General features: G+C 46.2%; 1 protein-coding gene across 1 annotated transcript; it reads left to right on the top strand.

Moving 5' to 3' along the window:
* The first annotated feature begins 44 nt into the window (after positions 1-44).
* MetRS-m (Methionyl-tRNA synthetase, mitochondrial) lies at positions 45-19,486 on the top strand. The gene is made up of 12 exons (XM_084594110.1): positions 45-187; positions 306-427; positions 569-640; positions 719-805; positions 895-1,023; positions 8,320-8,425; positions 8,793-8,929; positions 10,547-10,656; positions 11,851-11,950; positions 12,037-12,148; positions 17,270-17,455; positions 19,022-19,486. Exons 1-12 carry the CDS (start codon positions 136-138, stop codon positions 19,384-19,386), a joined length of 1,578 nt encoding a protein of 525 aa, XP_084450236.1. The 5' UTR covers positions 45-135; the 3' UTR covers positions 19,387-19,486.
* The last annotated feature ends 4 nt before the right edge of the window (positions 19,487-19,490 follow it).

The raw sequence follows: 19,490 nt of genomic DNA, 5'->3' as shown, positions 1-19,490 counted from the left end.
GGAAAGATATGTCATGAAGTTGTCCATGCCCTGCTGCACACCAGTATATGTGTGTCATGTGCATGGCCATGTGCACTGTTTTCTCAGTTCGGTTTGCGTACTACATGTGAACTGTCCCGGCGTTTATCAGTGTTCATGGGTCCCTCTCGGTATTTTATAACAACTCCAATTTTCTACGTCAACTCAGGTGCGGCGAAACACTCGTCATGCACTTCGAAATTAAGGCGCCAAGCTTTAATTTTTACACACGATGTTCAGTTTAGTTCCGTTGCCGCTAAAAACGCATGATTCGGTGCTCTTTCTAGGACCTCATCTTGGTCATCACCACACAGTCGTGCTGGCAGATGCCCTTCATAGGCTTCACAGATTGTTGGTTCCTAAGCAGGAGACTATATTTTCGACTGGAACGGATGAACACGGTCTAAAGGTAGAACTTCGGTTCAATGGATTTCGTAATTCGAAGAGTGTCGCTAGAGGGGCACCATTTCCACATTGCTGTGACTGTCAGTTCTCATGCTTTGGTCTGTTATTGCGTGACTTTATTTTGTTTCCGCGTTTCGGAATGTAGATCCAGCAGGCCGCATCAAGGGCAAATCAAGATGAACTGACTTTTTGCAATGGAATTTCAAAGCAGTTCAAGGTGTGTGTGGCGACCTGAAAATTTTTAGTCGATGGTTTGCAGTTTTGTGGCCTTTTCACCATTGTGAATTCATTCTAGGATTTGTTTGACAACACGGGCATCAGCTATACTGACTACATTCGCACGACGGAAGATAGACACAAGAAATGTGTTGAGCACTTTTGGGTATGTGGCCTGAAGTTAGAAGTTAGCTACACAGTGCAATGTGTTGCTGCAAAGTGGCAGGGTGTTGCTGATACTCGCTTATTTTGCAGAGAACACTGCAGGAAAAGGGGTGGCTTTACACAGGCGCCTACAAAGGGTGGTATTCAACTCAAGATGAACTGTTTCTGCGTGAATCTGAAGTTACTGAAGTAAAGAATGCCAACGGCACAGTGCAGAAGGTGAGCCATAACTCAACAATGCAAACTTATGTGCTGGAACTGCGAATCGATTGTGCGGACATTTACTTGTATGCGAGGTTGCCATATCCATATAAAGGCCATATACCTATGGCAACAAAATTTGATGCTGCTTTTGTAGTTTTGTTCAGGTACACAGCACATTAATAAGAGCTTTGGGTATACTTTTTATAGACGACATAAGCACCATGTTTCCCTTAATTCATGTATGCTCTCAATGTTTTGCAATTGTGTCCACTTGCATCTGTACCAGCTTGCAATTTGTCATGACATACATAATATAATAATAACAAGGAAGTGAGAGGTGCAGTATCTGTCTCACTTGACTAGTGGACACCTTAATGGGAAGGGAGAAGGGTGGGAATGAAAGTGGAAAGAGAAAAAGGTGCCATAGTGGAGAGCTACGGCGAAATTGCAACCACCTGGGGATCTTTAACAAGCCCTGACATTGTACAGCACACGGACGCCTCTCCGTTTCGCCAGCGGAGAGGCGTCCGTGTACTGGGGGATCAAACCCTATTTTGCCCGACTATTGTGCCAGAGTACTGGGGGATCAAACCCCAGTACTCTGGCACAATAGTCGGGCATTTTAGCCGCTGCACCAGCGTGGCCTGGCCTGCATTTGGTCAAGACAGACAAATACAGTTGGGAGGTAGTAGGCTTTAATACTGTCAAGTGTGCATACTTGCATTTGGGTGGCTAGGCTGCACAGCACGAAGGCTGCGCAGGATACAATAGATCACCTGCTGTGGTGCAATAATAGCATTACAATAGTATATTACTATTGTATTTTCATGTCATCACTAGTGTGACGGTATTATAGTTTGTGATGGTATGATACTACGATCGTACCAGCTTGCCATGCATGGCTCTGGAGATTGAGATGTAATAGTACTTATTTTTTATATCTGTGTGATGAATGTACAAGTTTTCGAGCATTAGCATTGTACATATGGAATGCTGAATCAAGTGCATGAGACTAATTGTAAATTAATGTAAACTGAAAAAAAATATATATATATATATATTGTCACGGACAACAGGGCTAGACTCGACTAAAACGACGGGACGAAGCTGTACCAGCAGGCAAACGTTCGGCGCACAGCACGAGAGTCAACTTCAGTGTCCTCTTCTTCCAGGCGCAGCTAGAACATGGGGACACCGGGTGGCATTATTCCCCCTCTTAAAAAAGAAATAAGGGACGGAGCGCGAGCGATGGCCAATGTAAGAGAAAAGATAGATCGGCACATGGACATCATAGATAACGGAGGCGGGGTAAGGTGTCCTACGCGACAACGAAACAAGCGCATAGCGCACTACCGCGTGAAATGGGGCTTCATGCGGACAACGTGCACGACCTCGGAGCGTGGTTGCCGACGCGAGGGCTGCACAGTACCCACTGGAAGAACTTCGTAAGTCACTTCAGTGACTCGGCGCAGAACTTCGTAAGGTCCGAAGTAATGGGAAATCAGTTTATCACACAAGCCGGGCCGACGCACCGGGGTCCACACCCAAACTTTCTCTCCAGGATGGTATGCGACGTGTCGATGACGGAGGTTGTAGCGGCGTGCATCCGTGCCCTGCTGTTGTTGAATGTGAATGCGGGCAAGTTGACGTGCTTCCTCAGCGCGCTGAGCAAACTGCTCGGCGTCTGGCGTGAGTGGATGATCATCTGGGCAGCTCGGAAGCATGGCATCCAACATCGTCTGAACGTCACGTCCGTAGACTAGGCGAAATGGTGTAAAACGCGTCGTCTCTTGGGTGGCCGTGTTGTAGGCATAAGTGATGTAGGGGAGAATTTCATCCCAGTTTTTGTGCTGCGAGTCTATGTACATTGCGATCATGTCGGCGATGGTTTTGTTGAGTCTCTCCGTGAGGCCATTCGTCTGCGGGTGATATGCAGTAGTTTTTCGGTGGCTGGTATGACTAAGCTCGAGCACATCGTGCATGAGCTGTGCCGTAAACGCGGTGCCTCGATCGGTTACGACTAGGGACGGCGCGCCATGACGCAACACGATTTGCTGCACAAAGAATTGAGCGATCTCAATTGATGTGACCCGCTGCACTGCCTTGGTTTCCGCATAACATGTGAGATAGTCGGTCGCGACTATAATCCATTTGTTACCCATCGATGACAGCGGAAATGGGCCCAGTAGGTCGATGCCGACTTGGTCAAACGGCGTCCGAGGTGGAATAATAGGTTGGAGAAAACCCGCGGGCTTGAGAGGAGGCACCTTTCGACGTTGACACTCGCGGCAGCCTCTGACGTAGCGATGGACGGCGTCAGAAAGTTTAGGCCAATAATAGGCTTGACGAACTCGAGCGAGTGTGCGTGCAAAGCCCAAGTGGCCGGAGGTGGGCTCATCGTGGCAAGCGAAAAGGATATCGTCGCGAAGGTCGGCCGGCACGACAAGGAGGTGCGCTCGATCAACAGTGCTGGAGTTTTTCTTGAATAAAACGCCATTCCGAAGACAGAATGCAGACAGGTTCCTTCCAAACTGGCGGGGGACGTCAGCAGTGCGACCCTCCAGGTGGTCAATGACAGGTCGCAGGTCTGGGTCAGCTCGCTGTCGTGTCATTATGTCTGAGGCATTCACTAGTCCAAGAAACCCTCTGTCATCCGTGACGTTATCGACAAATCCGACGGGTGCCCGGGAGAGCGCGTCAGCATCTTCGTGCTTCTGACCAGATTTGTACACAATGGAGTAATCAAATTCTTGGAGGCGAAGGCTCCATCGTGCTAGGCGCCCCGATGGGTCACGGAGATTGGCCAGCCAGCACAAAGAATGGTGGTCAGTAACGACTTTAAACGCGCGGCCATAGAGGTAAGGCCTAAATTTCATAGTTGCCCACACAACCGCGAGGCATTCCTTTTCTGTAGTGGAATAATTTGCTTCAGCGCGGGAGAGCATGCGGCTGGCATACGCAATGACCCTTTCCACGCCAGCTTGGTGTTGAACGAGTACAGCGCCAAGGCCGATGTTGCTGGCGTCGGTGTGGACTTCGGTGGCAGCGTCTTCATCAAAGTGCGCAAGAACAGGGGTAGTTTGCAGTCGTCTGCGCAGCTCCGCAAAAGCCTCCTGTTGCTCGGCGGCCCACACGAACTGTGTATCATCCCGCGTGAGGTGGGTCAGGGGTGCGGCTATCTTGGAAAAGTCGACGATGAAGCGGCGGTAGTACGCACACAAACCCAGGAAACGTTTTAAACTCCTCTTCGTGGCAGGAACGGGAAATTTGGCGACAGCGGCAGTTTTGTCGGGGTCTGGCCTAACGCCTGCGGCACTCACAAGATGACCGAGAAACTTCAACTCTTTGTAGCCAAAGTGGCACTTCTCGGGCTTGAGCGTCAAGTCAGCTGACCGGAGGGCATCTAATACTGCGCGAAGGCGTTCGAGGTGTTCTCCAAAGGTTTCAGAGAACACGACAACGTCGTCGAGATAAACTAAACAGATTTGCCATTTGAGGCCGGCGAGAACGGTGTCCATCATGCGCTGAAAAGTAGCCGGCGCTGAACATAGGCCGAATGGCAGCACTTTAAACTCATACAGTCCATCTGGGGTGACAAAAGCTGTTTTTTCGCGGTCCCGCTCATCGACCTCAATCTGCCAGTACCCGCTCTTCAAGTCAATGGAGGAGAAGTACTGGGCGCGACGAAGCTTGTCAAGCGAATCGTCGATACGGGGCAGCGGGTAGACGTCTTTTTTAGTGATGTCGTTCAACTTTCGATAATCAACACAGAAGCGAAGGGTGCCATCCTTTTTTTTCACCAGCATGACAGGGGAAGACCACGGACTGTTGGAGGGTTGGATGACACCATCACGAAGCATCTCCTGAACCTGTGTCTGGATCGCTTCACGTTCCGTCGTTGAGATGCGGTACGGCTGCTGGCGTATAGGGCGGGCATCGTCGGGAGTAATTATACGGTGCTTCACAAGAGGCGTTTGCCGAATTTTCGATGACGTCGCGAAACAAGCACTGTATTTTAGAAGGAGAGAAGGCAGGTCGTGCTGCTGTGTTTCCGAAAGATCTGTACTAATATCCAGACGATCAAGGGATGGGCGCGCATTTTCAACTTCTCCGAACGTAAAACATTCAGAAACATCCGCTAAGGCGTCGGCGAATGCGATTGTGGTAGCGCTGAAAAGTTGGCGGGGTTCGTTTGTGAAGTTAGTCACCAGGAGCTCAGATCGGCCGTTACGCAGATGGATGAGACTCCGCGCTGAGGTGATGCCATGGGTGAGCAAAAGGGACTGGTTGCCCTCAGCGACCGCCGTTCCGTCACGTAGTTCATTGCAGTTAACAGTCACAAAAACACTGGAACGTGGCGGAATATAAACGGTCTCGGCAGAAATTCGAAGAGGGGCACGGCTTTGGCGGTCTGCGGTGTCAGTATCATCAGCTTTCTCGGTCGAAAAGGTCACGGTATGCTTCCGGAGATCGATAATGGCCCCATACTCTCTGAGAAAATCGACACCAAGGATACAGTCGCGGGAGCAGTCAGGTATCACAAGGCAGCTGACAACAAACATGGAGTTGCGAATTTGGACTCTCGCCGTGCACTGACCGCTCGGAGTTACGACATGTCCGCCAGCGGTTCGAATCTGCGTGCCAGACCATGGCGTCATCACTTTTTTTAGAAGCACCGCTAGCTTCCCGCTTAAAATCGAAAAGTCAGCACCAGTGTCTACCAATGCGCTAACCTTATAGCCGTCGAGGAGCACGGGTATATCGAGCGAGAGTCTATCTTCACGTGTACGAATTGTCGTCGGGGCCGTCAAGTCGCGGTCGCTCACAGGTCGCGTTGTCGGGGGGTCTTCGTCGTGTCGATTTGAAGCGGCCTCGCCCCCTGAGGTCGCTGTCTTTAGTTTTCCCGGCTCGGACTAGACGACCGTCGCTGCGCCATTCCGGAGGAGCTGGGCTGCGAGGATGATCGGCGTGGAGACGGAGATCGTGACGGTCGTCGAAAAGTTGGCGCCATGCGCTGCTGGGCTACGTATTCCTCAATATCCCGGGGTCGTTGGCCTAAAGGAGGGCTACGCATGTCGATGGGGAAACCCTTCAGTCCAAGTTGACGATATGGGCACTGTCGATACAGGTGACCAGGTTCTCCGCAGTGGAAGCACAGGCGCTGCCGATTTGGGGCACGCCACAGGTCTGCCTTTCGCTGGGGTGGTCGGCGGTTGTCGATGTACGGCTCGGGGTGGGCTGAATACAGTGAGCCTTGGTCGGGTGGCAGTAATTGTGTGGAATCAGTTTGGGGACGTCGCAAGATGTCCGCATACGTTGGTCGAGAGGACTCGCTGGAAAAGGATGGTGGGTTAGCAGATGGTACCGAAGGCCGAAGTACCTGCTGGAGTTCTTCGCGTACAATACTAGCGACAGAGGCGACCGTCGGCTGGGGAGCACCGAAAAGCTTCTGGAGCTCTTCACGCAAAATGGAGCGGATGATGTCGCGAAGAAGATCCGGACTAGCCCCGAAGGTCGAATGCGGCTCCGTGAGCGAAGCGGCGATTACCGGCCTGTCGTAGGTCGTAGACCGCTGCTGGAGCATCCTTTCCATCGTGATTGCTTCTGAAAGAAACTCGGCAACTGTGCTCGGCGGATTGCGCACGAGCCCAGCGAACAGTTGTTCCTTAACGCCGTGCATGAGATGGCGTACCTTTTTCTCTTCGGGCATGGCCGGGTCAGATCGTCGGAGCAGCCTAGTCATGTCCTCCACGTACATGGTTATGGTCTCGTTCGGCATCTGTATGCGAGAGCGTAAAGCTCTTTCTGCTCGTTCTCGGCGATCCGGGCTGGTGTAGGTGTCCAGGATGCAGCGGCAGAACTCGCGCCACGATGTTAGGGCGCCTTCGCGATTCTCGTACCAAGTACGAGCGCCATCTTCCAGGCTAAAGAAGACGTTCCTGAGCTTTGTGGTGTCGTCCCACTGATTAAATGCGGCGACCCGTTCAAACTGGGCGAGCCAGTCTTCGACGTCTTCCGTCTGACAGCCGTGGAAAGCCTTAGGCAGTCGCAGGTTCTGTAGAGTGTAATACGTTGGAGTTTGCATGACAGGTCGAGGGGCGACTGCGGTGGTGAATTCCAACGGACCGTGCTCAGGTGGTAGGCCTAGGTTCCTCCGGCTAGCGCGGTGAACAGGAGTGTCGATTGGCACAGGACCTGAATCCTGGGTATGTGGAGGAGTTCGGGACATATACTGGGATCGATACCCTGCGCCGACACCAAAATATGAACGAGTACAGCGCCAAGGCCGATGTAGCTCAGTTGGAAGAGCACCGGGACGCGTTATTCGGAGGTCGTGGGTTCGGTTCCCACCGTCGGCACCAAAATATGTCACGGACAACAGGGCTAGACTCGACTAAAACGACGGGACGAAGCTGTACCAGCAGGCAAACGTTCGGCGCACAGCACGAGAGTCAACTTCAGTGTCCTCTTCTTCCAGGCGCAGCTAGAACATGGGGACACCGGGTGGCAATATGTATATATATATAGGTGCATTTCTTTGTTGTTTTTTTGTCATGCTATATTTATTAACTTGCAGTAATGAAGCAGCTTACCTGCAGAAATCCTCTGCATATGAGACAAATTTGAAGGGGATGTGGGCTTTGTAGCAAATATTTCAACATTTCAATATTTGAACACTTTTAATTCTCATCTTTGGAAGCAGCTTGAAAGTGGAACAAGTAAAATTATATTTCTGGCATAATAGTCTCTGAGGGTGTAAAATCTGGAGATATTGACGAAAGGGAGGCTGAGGGCAAGTTGAAGTTGGCTTATATCAACTGGGTACGGCTGTATGGTAATTTCAAAGAGATTACTTTAAAATAAAAAATGAAGTTTTAAGAAACTAGGAATGACGAAAATCAAAATATAGACATCACTGGCCAATTTTGGAAGTGCAGTGCTTGCGTTGACACTGATTCTTGGATTTGAATCATAGAGGCTACGCTACATTACCGTCCACCTCAAAATGGTAGGAAGCTTATGGATGTTTGAATTGCATTGAATTGAGTAGAGGGGAAATTCTAAATTAAATTTTCTAAGCCATTAATGCATCTTTTGCTGTTGGACAAACGCCAAAATACCCAGAGATAGATTAACGGAGTTCTCATTATACCTTTCACATGAAATGAAAGCTGCTACATGCGTAGCAAGGGTTCTTTAGAAATTTTTTTTGTCCTAATGCATGCCAAGTTAAAACCAATGTGTGTTTGGCAGTTTTTTTTTTTTTTTGCTTCCTTGCAGCATAGTCTGATATAAAAATTTTCAATTTAGGTGAACATTGAATCTGGGCACCCTGTAGAATGGATGGAAGAGAGAAACTACATGTTTCGTTTGTCCCACTTTGAAAAAGATCTGCTGCACTGGCTTCAGTCTTCTGGTAAGTGGCATGGTGACATTATTATTAATTTTTTTCAGGGGTTCAAAAAAGCCTCTGTAGTAGGCTAAGCATTTCTCTATTTTGAACTAAGTATGCCATTGCTTTGTAAAAACGGAATTATGCTGCTGAGCTCTGGGTCGTAGTATCAATCCAAGCTTCGGCAGATTGCTTTTCGCTGGATGTGAAATGCACATGCGCCCATGTGCTGCAAGTGCATGTTAAAAAACCTCATATGCTTGAAATTAATATAGAGCCCTCCATGTAGCATCTCTCACAGCTGGTATTCAGCTTTTGACACGTTAACCTCCACTCACTCTGTTCTACCCACTCTTTTATTATTATTATTATTATTTTTTTTTTTTTTCAGAAGGAACAGTGAGGCCTGCCAAGTTTAAGGACCTCCTGGTGCATTGGATCAATGCTGGGCTCCAGGATCTCTCTGTTTCCAGAGAAAGCACGCGGGTTCATTGGGGCATTCGTGTGCCTGGTGACAGTTCACAGACGGTATGTTACTGGTTATCAAAAAAACAATCCACATTCCTAGTGGACACATGTATAAAAAAAGGTGTAAATTGTGCTCTGACTTATCGCTTAGATTTTAAACGCTGGTATTTGTTTGCACATATGGCTTTTGCTTGAATACCTGAAATGCTTACAAGTTAGCATTACTCAGCAAATCTGCTGCAGGTTGAAGATACAGGTTTTAGATCCTATAGACTTTTCAAAAATTTATTCTTTATTTTTAGTTTGTATTGATAGAATAGCACTGTAAAGATACGAATGGTGTTCCCATCATTCCGTGGTTAAATGGACAGACCACTGACTTTTTCTACAATTTCTTTCTTGCGTCAATTGAAAGCACCTTTCCCAAATTAATGAATACAGGTTGTCATGCTGAGAAACACAGCAGAACAATTTAAAACTCAGTTTTGCGTGCGGTAACGTCATTTGCTTCATGGTATGGTGTTTGAAGCCCAAACGTCGGTAATATGATGCAGCTAGTATGGTCACATGGAACTCAGTGGATAAATTTTTTTAAAACCTATATTGAGAGCACTGAGGTAGTTGTAAATGCATGTTCCCTGCCGTGATGGTGCAGTGGTTAGGACGCTCGATGATGCAGAATCGAATCCTGGCTGCAGCGGCCACTTTTTGATGGAGGCGAAAAGCAAGGCGTACATGTACTGTGCTTGCTAAAAAACCCCAGGTGGTCAAAATTTTCAGAGTCCTCCACTACGGCCTCTCTCATAGCCTGGGCTACTTTGAGCTTTGAGACGTTAAGCACCATGAAATAACTTTATATACATGTAAAAGCTAAATAAAACTCTTCATATCTATATCACAGATGCCAACAACTAGTCTTGCCTGTAACAGTTCTGCAAATGACAGCACTACTGCAACTATAGCAGTGGTGACAATTGTGCAGTTTCTTTTTGAAAGCATTTTAAATAAGGATCAAGCAAAATTAAACAGTAAGAGTTGCCATAATTTATTGAAAGAGCAAAAAGTAAGCTGCCTTGAGTTGACTTGAACACAAATAGTAACTGCATAACTATGTGTAGCATACATGAAATGTAGTACGTTCTCTTATGATGCTTCGGGCATCTGCCATGTTAGCTGCATTGAGAGTTCACAGCATAGCACTACCTTCCTCTCAGAACTGAATTTCTTGACCAGTTCCAAATTAAACTCCTGGTTAAACTGCGAGTTCTGCCCTCTTTACTGCCACCGTGTGGCGAGATCTACCAGAATATACCAATATTTTTTAACCTATCTCAAAGAGCATACTGTCCCTTTAAGTTATCTAGGAGTATCAAGAAACTAAGGTGGCTGTAGCCTTGTCAGTTTTCTGACTGACGTCTCATGACTAGTTAACTGATGTGCACATGCACTATTTCATAAGATGTTGATGCATAATTCTGCACTGTGTGTACTCGTCATGGTTTTCAGGAGCTGCTATTGAAGCTATGGCTGGAGGCTCTGCTAAGTAGCTTTGCTCTGCACTGAATGAAAATTGTTTTTCAAGTGCTGTGCAGCCTTGTGGTTGCATAACGAGTGCACTAAATTTATGAAGACATTACGTAGTGGGGAATGAAAACTGCAATCCTTTGTGTATTCCAGATCTATGTCTGGCTTGATGCACTAGTCAATTACCTCACAGTTAGTGGTTACCCAGATAAAAACCACACATGGCCTCCAGATTGTCAAGTCATCGGAAAGGACATTCTCAAGTATGTACAATTCTCGTTTAGGTTGCATCACTGCAACTTTGCTTGTGGTTCAAACTTAAAAATTTGATATTGATCCATTTTCTAGAAGCAGGAAGATTAAAAGAGGTTTGTAGATTATTTGGGTGCAGTCTCATGACAAACGCTGTTGTATTGAATGCCATTTTCATTTGGGTAGTAATTTTGTGGTGTATGCAATATACTACACTATGTTGTAGGTATTCTACTGATCATACTACACTATGTTGTAGGTATTCTACTGATCTTGCCAAAGTGGCTTTTTTTCTGTTTCCTTGGCCCTGCACTTTTATTTGAACAGTGCCTTGATCTTTTGTTTGAGTGATATTGTTGCCGTGAAAATGATTGGTGTAATTTGCAAATTTAAATGCAGGTTAGCTCGGAGGCTTTACAAAATGAAATTTCTTTCGAACTAAGCAGTTTGTTTACAAGCATAGTAATAAAGCTTTTAATTTAAAAAAAATATGAGCAGTTTGTAAGAACTCAAAATAGCTTAATTCTACATTTCATGACAACTGTTTTTGGGATTGGATCGGAAGCTACACAGCCACTTCATCAGTTTCCACTGCATCGAAAGGCAAAAAACATTTTTCTTGCAATAAATTTTGTGCGATGTTTGTGCGATGAAGCCTCCTCATTCAGTGCATTTTCGACAGTTTTTGTTTCTTCTGCAGGGAAGGGTGGAGGGGGTAGTGTGCGGAGTACTTCCTCCAGTCACCCAAATCGGAATTGATAAGGCTTCTCTGCCCAGATTGGTATTTTTGCTGCCAGTATAATGTCAATCCTTGGATTTCATTTGCTTGCTCATTTTGCATGATCACATTATGTATTTGATAACTGTTGTGCTGTCTGTCAAGCAGTATACATTTCTGTGCACGTAATTTAATTTTTTGTGATGCTGACTGTCTAGGTTTTTGAATGTTGGTTCTCATTTGTTTTTTCGTACTGAGCAGATGTTTACAATATTCAAAGGCTATTCAATATTTACCATATTTGTAATAGAATCATATTTGAAAGTTTAGTATTTGGACACCCCTACTTGCGTCTATTAGCATACCTGCGTCCCCAGGTTCAGTTTCTTTTACATATTTTTTAACTTGTTCTTGTTTTGCGCTTGGGCTTATTGAGCTTTTTCTGTGAGGTGGTGCTTGTACAGCCACATTGCAATGCTTGGACCAGGTTTCATGGGATCTACTGGCCTGCTTTCTTGATGGCAGCTGGGTTGGAGCCACCTCGTAGCATTCTGTGTCACTCACACTGGACCGTGAATGACGAAAAGGTCTGCACCTGATCAGTACCTTACTCTTTGTGAACCACTACTTACTGGTTAAATGATATCGTTAACATTGAATGTGCTTTCTCCAGATGTCGAAAAGCAAAGGAAACATTGTGTGTCCTTACAAGAAGGTCGACAAGTACACTGCTGATGGGATCCGTTACTTTCTGTTGAAAGAGGGCGTGCCGCATTCTGATGGCAGTGAGTAGAACTTTTCTTTTTTCCTCCATATCTGTACCATACAATTGCCTGTGAGAATTTTCGAATAATTTAGTTATTCTTTGTTTCCACTAATTCCTTGAATTCCTCGCATTGTGCTACTGTATTTTTGGTAAAGGCAGATAATTATCGGAATTCGATAACCGTGGTGTAAAATTTCTAGGCATATTACTGCATTGGTCCTTGCGCTTGTGCAGGCGCCTCATTAAAATGCATACTGAAGCCCAGAATTTTTCACGAGTATAAATACATTGGAGATAGTAATTCATATATCAGTGAACTGTGTGCGGAATGGAGTATTATTAATTTTTATGCTTTTTTGTTATTGTTGTACGCTGACGAAATTGATTTGATAGTCACCATCAAAGAATTAATTTCCTTATTAACAGGTTAGAGTAGACTCCTTTTAAAGGAGTATAGACACTTTATTTCAGAGTTCATGTTTTATCTTCTGCAATGATGCGTACAACATCACTGTACATGAATTCTCATGGTATTTGCTTATGGCCGCTGAATAATTTATAATCAAATTTCTTTTCTCACCAGTTTTAGTTTCGGTTTTGAAAGTTGAGCGATGGCTCAACATGAGGGATGAATAAAACAGCGATATAATCATTTCTGTGTCGTTATAATTCACCTGAACACTAAAGCCAGCCTGCCTCAAGGACAGGAATTACAAAAGGTGAAGAGCCAGTGATTATATCACTGTTTGTTCATGCCGCACGTGACCTAGACTTGATTGTGACGTCACAGTCATCTCTCGGTTGCTGAAACCGAAACCGAAACTGGCAAGAAAAGAAAATTTAATTAAAATTACTTAGCGGTCGTTGGCAAAAACCGCGTGGTGATCCATATACAAGAATCTCTTGCGCATCATTAACAAAAAGAAAAATGCCAACAAAATTTGGTGTCTATAGTCCTTTAAGACAAACTTAGAGGGGGCAGAAATTTCTTCTTATCAGAAGTTTGTTGTAACATAAGTTTCCCTAAAAAGATATGCGAGCATGCTAGGCATGTCCATAAATATGTTATATGAAAACAGTCGGTAAAATACCCCTCTAGAGGGAGAATAATTGAATATGTATAAACTACTTATTGCATTATGAAGTCTGCTAAGTACTGAGAGCATGAAACTGCCTTCTCTTGTCCCATTTTAAAATGGCATTGGTCTAGTTCCCTTTTTGCTTTTTTTCTTACCGTATAGCACAGTGGCTGCTATATTTTTTTTTGCACGCACTCCATCTTGCTTTAAGCACTTTAAAGGTAGCCAGCAGTACTGCCGTGTTATATCACTGTTATCTGCAGTGTACAATAGAATCTCTATGATGTGAATTCCGCGGGACCCTGAAATATTCGTATCATCTCGAATCATCATCATCGTCATCAGCCTGACTATACCCACTGCAGGGCGAAGGCCTCTTCCATATTTCTCCAATTAACCTGGTTCAGTGCTAGCTGCATCCACCGGACTCCTGCGAACTTCTTAGCCTCATCCGCCCACCTAACTTTCTGCCACCCCCTTCCAATGGCGGCCTGTCCAACGGAGCCAGGAATTCTTAGCACCGCCACCGTGGTCAGTTGTTCTGCAGCCGCTGGTGACTGAGGGCCAGGGTTTTGTAGGGCTAATCTTGGGAGGTTGCGGCCAATTACTGCACCAGGGTGGCCAAATCCTGTTCTGGTGAGGGAGTGCGTTGCTGGAGGTGTTCACCGGCATCAAGTCGCACCCCAAACCTGTTCATGCAATTCTATCGACACGCGGATTTTTATATCCGGTGGAGAATTGCGCGGCACCGGGATTCGAACCCCGGTCCTTTTGCATGCGAAGCGGATGTTCTACCTCTACGCCACCGCTGCACCAGTGTGATCCAAAACAAGCAAAGTTTAACATGAAAATGAAACACGTTTATTTGGCTTAATTACTTTCTGCTAAAAAAGTCACCAATGCTGGTTTGCACTTTCCTGGGCTCTATGTTTACAATCAGCCCAACTGGCCATTTCGGTTGCTTTGCTTTGCCGATAATGGTGTGCATCATTTTTTTAGAACCATCAGATTTGCAACAGAAAAGTGCAGACATTCTTTTTTTATTCTTCTGGCTGCCCTGACACGCTTAGCCCTTCACACACAAGCTCTTGCTCGGTCGCAGGTTGAAGAACACACCTGCCTTACCGTCATTGAAAATGTTGCGTGGCGCATACCCCGAGGTCAGTGCCGGCAGCGAGTCAATCCAGTCGCCAATAGCTGCCTCGTCCGCCTTTTGCCTTCTTTGCAAACAGTTTGGTGAACAAGCCTATGCCTTTCTTTAAAGTAATCCAGCCGCCCTCCGGGCGCTTTAAAATTTTTTATGCCAGAAGAAAATGCAATGTTGTTGGTTTTCCTTCGCAGCACTTTGCTATCCGCATTGAAACTGGCTGCAGCCACTTCGCGAAACCACATCGGCAGATTTTCTTCCGGCTTCAGATGCGTAGCACTCTTTGCTTGCTTGACGCTGATACCAAAGTTCTGAGCATTCTTCAAATTGACCTTCCAGTACCCAACACACAGCGTCGATGGGGTTAGTCCTAGCTCGTTTGCCAAGTCGAGACATTTTTTTCTTTGGGTTTTCATCAACCTTTAAAATTTCAAACTATTTTAAAAGAAAGGGCCTTCCACTTCCGAGCCATATTGAATTTGAACGATCCACGTCGAATGCTCGCACTTAGCTAGCGTCATTGTCCAGTCACATAGTTATAGTCTTTGCATAACGCGAAACACAGCAGCAAGCCCACTGAGGCCAGCAGCAAATGGAGGAATGTATTGGCGGCAGGGGGAAGGGAGGAGGGAGTGGCACGGCGGTAACAAGCTCCAGTAGCTTGCAAGGTGCCATAAGCCAATCAGCAATTGTGTGACATTGGCCACGGGTCTTTTGCGGCCCAGTGTCCTGTTTGGCTGGTGATGCAGGACATGAGTGGTGGGAAAGGGGTGAAAAGGGAGAAGGTGCCCTCCTTGTAGTTATGCGTGTTCGCTAACTTGGGGTGGTGGCACCTGTCTAGCGTTCATATCATCTGTGTGGACTTGAAAAACTTCATATAATCTCCAGTAGTATATATTCTGTACAATGTAGGCCGTCCGGGACACTTCTGAAATTCGTATCATCCTGAAATACAGTCAAACCTCGATATAACGAACATGCATATATTATTGAATTGAACGAATTATTGAATATACCGAACTCTTTTGAAATATTTTTGTCAAACACATGTATTTTTAACTTCCCATAGCGAACGCGGTTCGGCATAAAACAGATATAACGAACTTCGCGACGCCAAGCACTACCTCATTTTAATAGCAGGAGGTAAAGTTCGTTGCACTACAAGTGTGTTGTGCGATGCAGCAAACGTTCAGGACTACCTCGCCGGCGCTGACAGCGCCACTTCAGCAGCGGCGGCAGCGGCACGATCGAATGTTGTTTTTGCCTTTTTGAGTCTTTTGCGTTTTAGTGTTAGCAGCGGCGTCATGGCGTGGCCGTCGTAGTGTGCGTTCGGTGAAGGCTGCGTCGGTAGTCGTGTCGAGAGTGGTTCCGTGGGTGTGCGTAGTGCTGTGATGGCGGTGAACGTGAAAAAAAGAGCAGCACTGATGTTAAAGGCCAAGCTCGAGATAAAATCAGGGCCTTCAAGGCAGTTTACAAGAGGAGACTGACACTCTTCTCGTGAAGCTTCGTATGAAGCCGGACTAGAAGATCGACCTGCTGGGAGCAATAAAGCGGCATGGGACCACGTGAAAAGCGAAATGATTGCCAAATCTTTCGGCATGCAGGTTTTGTTCCAGCAGAGGCTTGTGCATCAAGTGACGATGGGGACGATCCCGACAAAGCAGAAGCAAAGCTCTGCGAGCTCGATGAGACCTGGAACGATTTTTCGCGTCTTATTGGTGACATGCCCGCAACTATGACTAAAAGACTGTAGGCGGTGACGACATCGCAGCGACCACGGCTGTACTGACGGACGCTGAAATCGCTGTGGAAGATTCTGAACTTCCCGCAGACGAAGCTCAGGCTGACCCTGCAGACGATGAGAACATTCCGACTTCACAAGAAGCACTTGCTGCATTGGGTTTACTGCGCCGCCACTGTAGTGCTATTGAGGGCAATGGGTTTGCCCTTGTTGAGTGTTTGCAAACTGTAGAACAGGGCGTGATACGGAACGCGATTAATACAAAAAAAGCAGGCCGTGATAACGCAGTTCTTTGCGCGTAAATAAATGGACATGACCCAAGTAAGCACCTTCCGAGTTGCTGTGCCTTCTCTGATTGAAATTTGCTGCTCTTGCATGTATTTTCTACGAAATTTTATGCTACGAATTATGGATATAGTGAACTATTTTCCGATTATTTAACTGTTCTTTATAACGAGGTTTCACTGTACGTATCAACCGTAATCATATCGAAATTCTACTGGAGCTGTTGCTCATTCCATGAAAGCCACATCATGTTCCTTTCCGTATGCCACAGGCAATGCATAGCACTGACATCTGGCCATCTCTGTGCGCTGTCATTGTCAACTGAAAATGTGCCTCCGTAGTTTATAAGTCTGAAGTCAACAAATGCGCCTATTTAATGAATATACATGCTTTAGTTTATGAAAAGCAGAAGGCGCGCAGTGATGCGCGTGCAATGCCAAGGCCTGACCATGTCAGGTTTCTGCACCCTCCCCCATGAAAGTGCCCAAAGGGCAGCTTCTCCACTGTTTCCCACGATGGCGTGCAGAAGCCATCTTGTGGAGGTGTACTTGTGTAAAAACATGTTTAGTACATATTATTTTCCTTTGACAGTGTGGCACGGATGCCCTGTGACGGTCGTTACAGAGGGTCCCTGTGGTCTGCTGTTGCTGTGAAAGTTGAATTTAAATGAAGAACATGCGAAACAGTTTGTTTTAAGTGGATTTTTTAAATGTTGAGTTAAATAGGGGAAACCAACCAATGGGGTCACACTGTTCATCTTAACTGGTATATACTGTACTTGTTATTGTGTTATTGTTATTGTTAAATTGGTATAGAAGCAGTACAGTTTGGCATTATCTGTTTGTGTCCTGCCACTCTAACTTGGGTTATGAATTTTGTTTTGTCCAGATTTTAACAACACAAAGGTTCAACATCTACTAAACGCTGAACTGGCAGACACCCTGGGTAACCTCTTGAGCAGGTGTACTGCACCACTTGTGAACAAGCACCAGATCTTCCCGTCCTATGACCAAGAATCATTCGAAGGCTTTAGCGATGGGCAGGAAGTCCTTAATAGACTTCATGGCCTTGCAGGTAGGGTTTATTCATTTTGCTAGATATGTTTACTTGCTTCATAATGTTAGGCTGGCGGTGTTGTGCTTTGAAACAGATACTTTTGGGAAGCACTAGTTTGCTGGAATGTCATACCGTATTTTCACGATCTAAGCACTCCCTGATTCTAAGCACGCTCCCTAACTTTTCAAAGAAATAAAAAGACAACTTCCATTCATATGTGAGCAACCCCCCCTTTTTTTTTTGTGAGGAAAAAAGTGTAGTCAAAGCTGCCAGTGCGCTTGCTCACACAGTCGTGCTGGAGCCATTGGAGACTCGAGGAATCGGGCGGCCATTCGGCAGATCGCGGCAGGTTTTGCAAGCATTGCGGGCCCACGTTGCTTTGTTCACTATCAGCTGTTTGGCATTCATAATGTAAGTTGGAATGAGCTTAAAGAGGGCTATCACAGCTTGAACTTCAAGCGCATCACTTCAGTCGTGTTTGCGGAAGGTGTTTGTGAAGTATAAAGTTTGCCAAATAAATTGGTAGCTATCGCATTGGGAGTGACCAAAACAATCCACTTTATGAACAAAAATGAGCGGAAAGTAAGTATTTTAATAAATATTTCTCAAATCGCCGCATCTAGCGGGTTCCTGTGAAAGCTTTGACAAAGCCGGATATCACGTCACAACTACCTCCATCGCGGCCGGTTGCACCTGTTCATTTTTCCTTTCCCCTTGGCATTCACACAGTGCAGGGGCGGATGTGTTTTTTTTTTTTTTTTTTTTTGCTGCTCGTGTTCCGGCGCACAATTTATCATTTCCTCCCAGCGCGCAAGCAATTGTCCGCAATATGCGCCCTCCGTACGTGTCTCCCTCGACCTCCCTCATTTGCAGCATTCCACACTTCGCAGTATTGTGCACGGTGCGACGCGGGGGAACTGACACTGCCTGTAGCCGGTCAACCAACTTCAGGTGCAGGGGCGGCGGTGACCGGATCGCGGGACCATGATGTTACTGAGGGTAGTTGTGACGTCACACCCACCGGCTCACAGTCGGGAGCACACTGCCTCTGACTCAGCGACCGCTCAGAAAACGTCAGAAATAGCCATCCACTCAAAACTAACCCGAATTGTGTGCCTGTACTAGTGTAATCGTGTCTTAAGAATGATATTGTAGTGCTTACTTAATATTCTTGGATATTTGTTCAGTATACCTTTAAGTGGTAGAGCATAGTTGCAACACACTTTGCATGGATGCAAGGCAAGGCCCTGCCATATGCTTTGCATCGCAGCTTGAAAGGCACTGCTTCAAAGCAAGCATGTGATAGGTCTTTGATACTGTATATTTATTACCTGTTGATATGTCCTATGCTTGCCCTTCATTGACATCTTCCCTCTGTCATTTGTGAAGCAAGTCAGTGAACAGGTTCTTTGCATTTTTCTGGTTCCTTCGCATTCCCCGTATTTCATTGTTTACCTCATTGCTCAGCCATGTGACACATCCTTGTGTTTCGAAACATAGTGACCTTCCTACTAGCAAAATGTATGTGACACATTGTAATGCCTTCCCTTTGTCATAATGCACTAACTTATTGTCTCCTGACAGACCAAGTGAAGGACAAATACTTGGAAGGCAACATCTACCAAGGCATCGACGAAGTGATGGCCGTACTGCGGCAGACAAATGCGCTTGTCCAGCACTCTAAGCCTTGGGAGTTGGCCAAGTGTGACTCCAAGGAAAGACAGCTACATGCCGTGTTGCACGTGGCACTCGAGGTTCTGCGTGTGTCTGCCATTGTGCTCCAGCCAGTCATCCCCGTGTTGTCAGCCAGGATCCTCGACAAGCTGCAGGTTCCTGTCGGAGAACGAAACTGGGCAGATGCCCAGTCGCCTGCCCTTGATCCGAGACCCCTGACCACGAACCGCACGCATGTGTTTTCTAGACTTAAGGCGCAGTCTGCGGCTGCGTAGCCCATATATTTGAGGAACTTTTTAAGGGGGAGCTACTGTAGAATGTTTTCTAATTTAGAAAATTATGAAAAATTAAAACTGAGAAATGGATATAAAAAGAGCAA

The sequence above is a fragment of the Amblyomma maculatum genome, chromosome 2, assembly GCF_055883805.1.
Source record: "Amblyomma maculatum isolate TAMU_Amacu chromosome 2, ASM5588380v1, whole genome shotgun sequence".
Taxonomy (NCBI): Eukaryota; Metazoa; Arthropoda; class Arachnida; order Ixodida; family Ixodidae; genus Amblyomma; species Amblyomma maculatum.
Note: the sequence above shows the minus strand (reverse complement) of the source record. Positions and strands in the feature narration are given on the sequence as shown.

Bases quoted from the DNA above. Each gene is read 5' to 3' on its own strand.
- MetRS-m (XM_084594110.1), top strand. From the start codon at position 136: ATGGGTCCCTCTCGGTATTTTATAACAACTCCAATTTTCTACGTCAAC. The intron at 188-305 runs GTGCGGCGAAAC...TGCTCTTTCTAG, and splicing joins AATTTTCTACGTCAACTCAG to GACCTCATCTTGGTCATCAC. The intron at 428-568 runs GTAGAACTTCGG...TTCGGAATGTAG, and splicing joins CGGATGAACACGGTCTAAAG to ATCCAGCAGGCCGCATCAAG.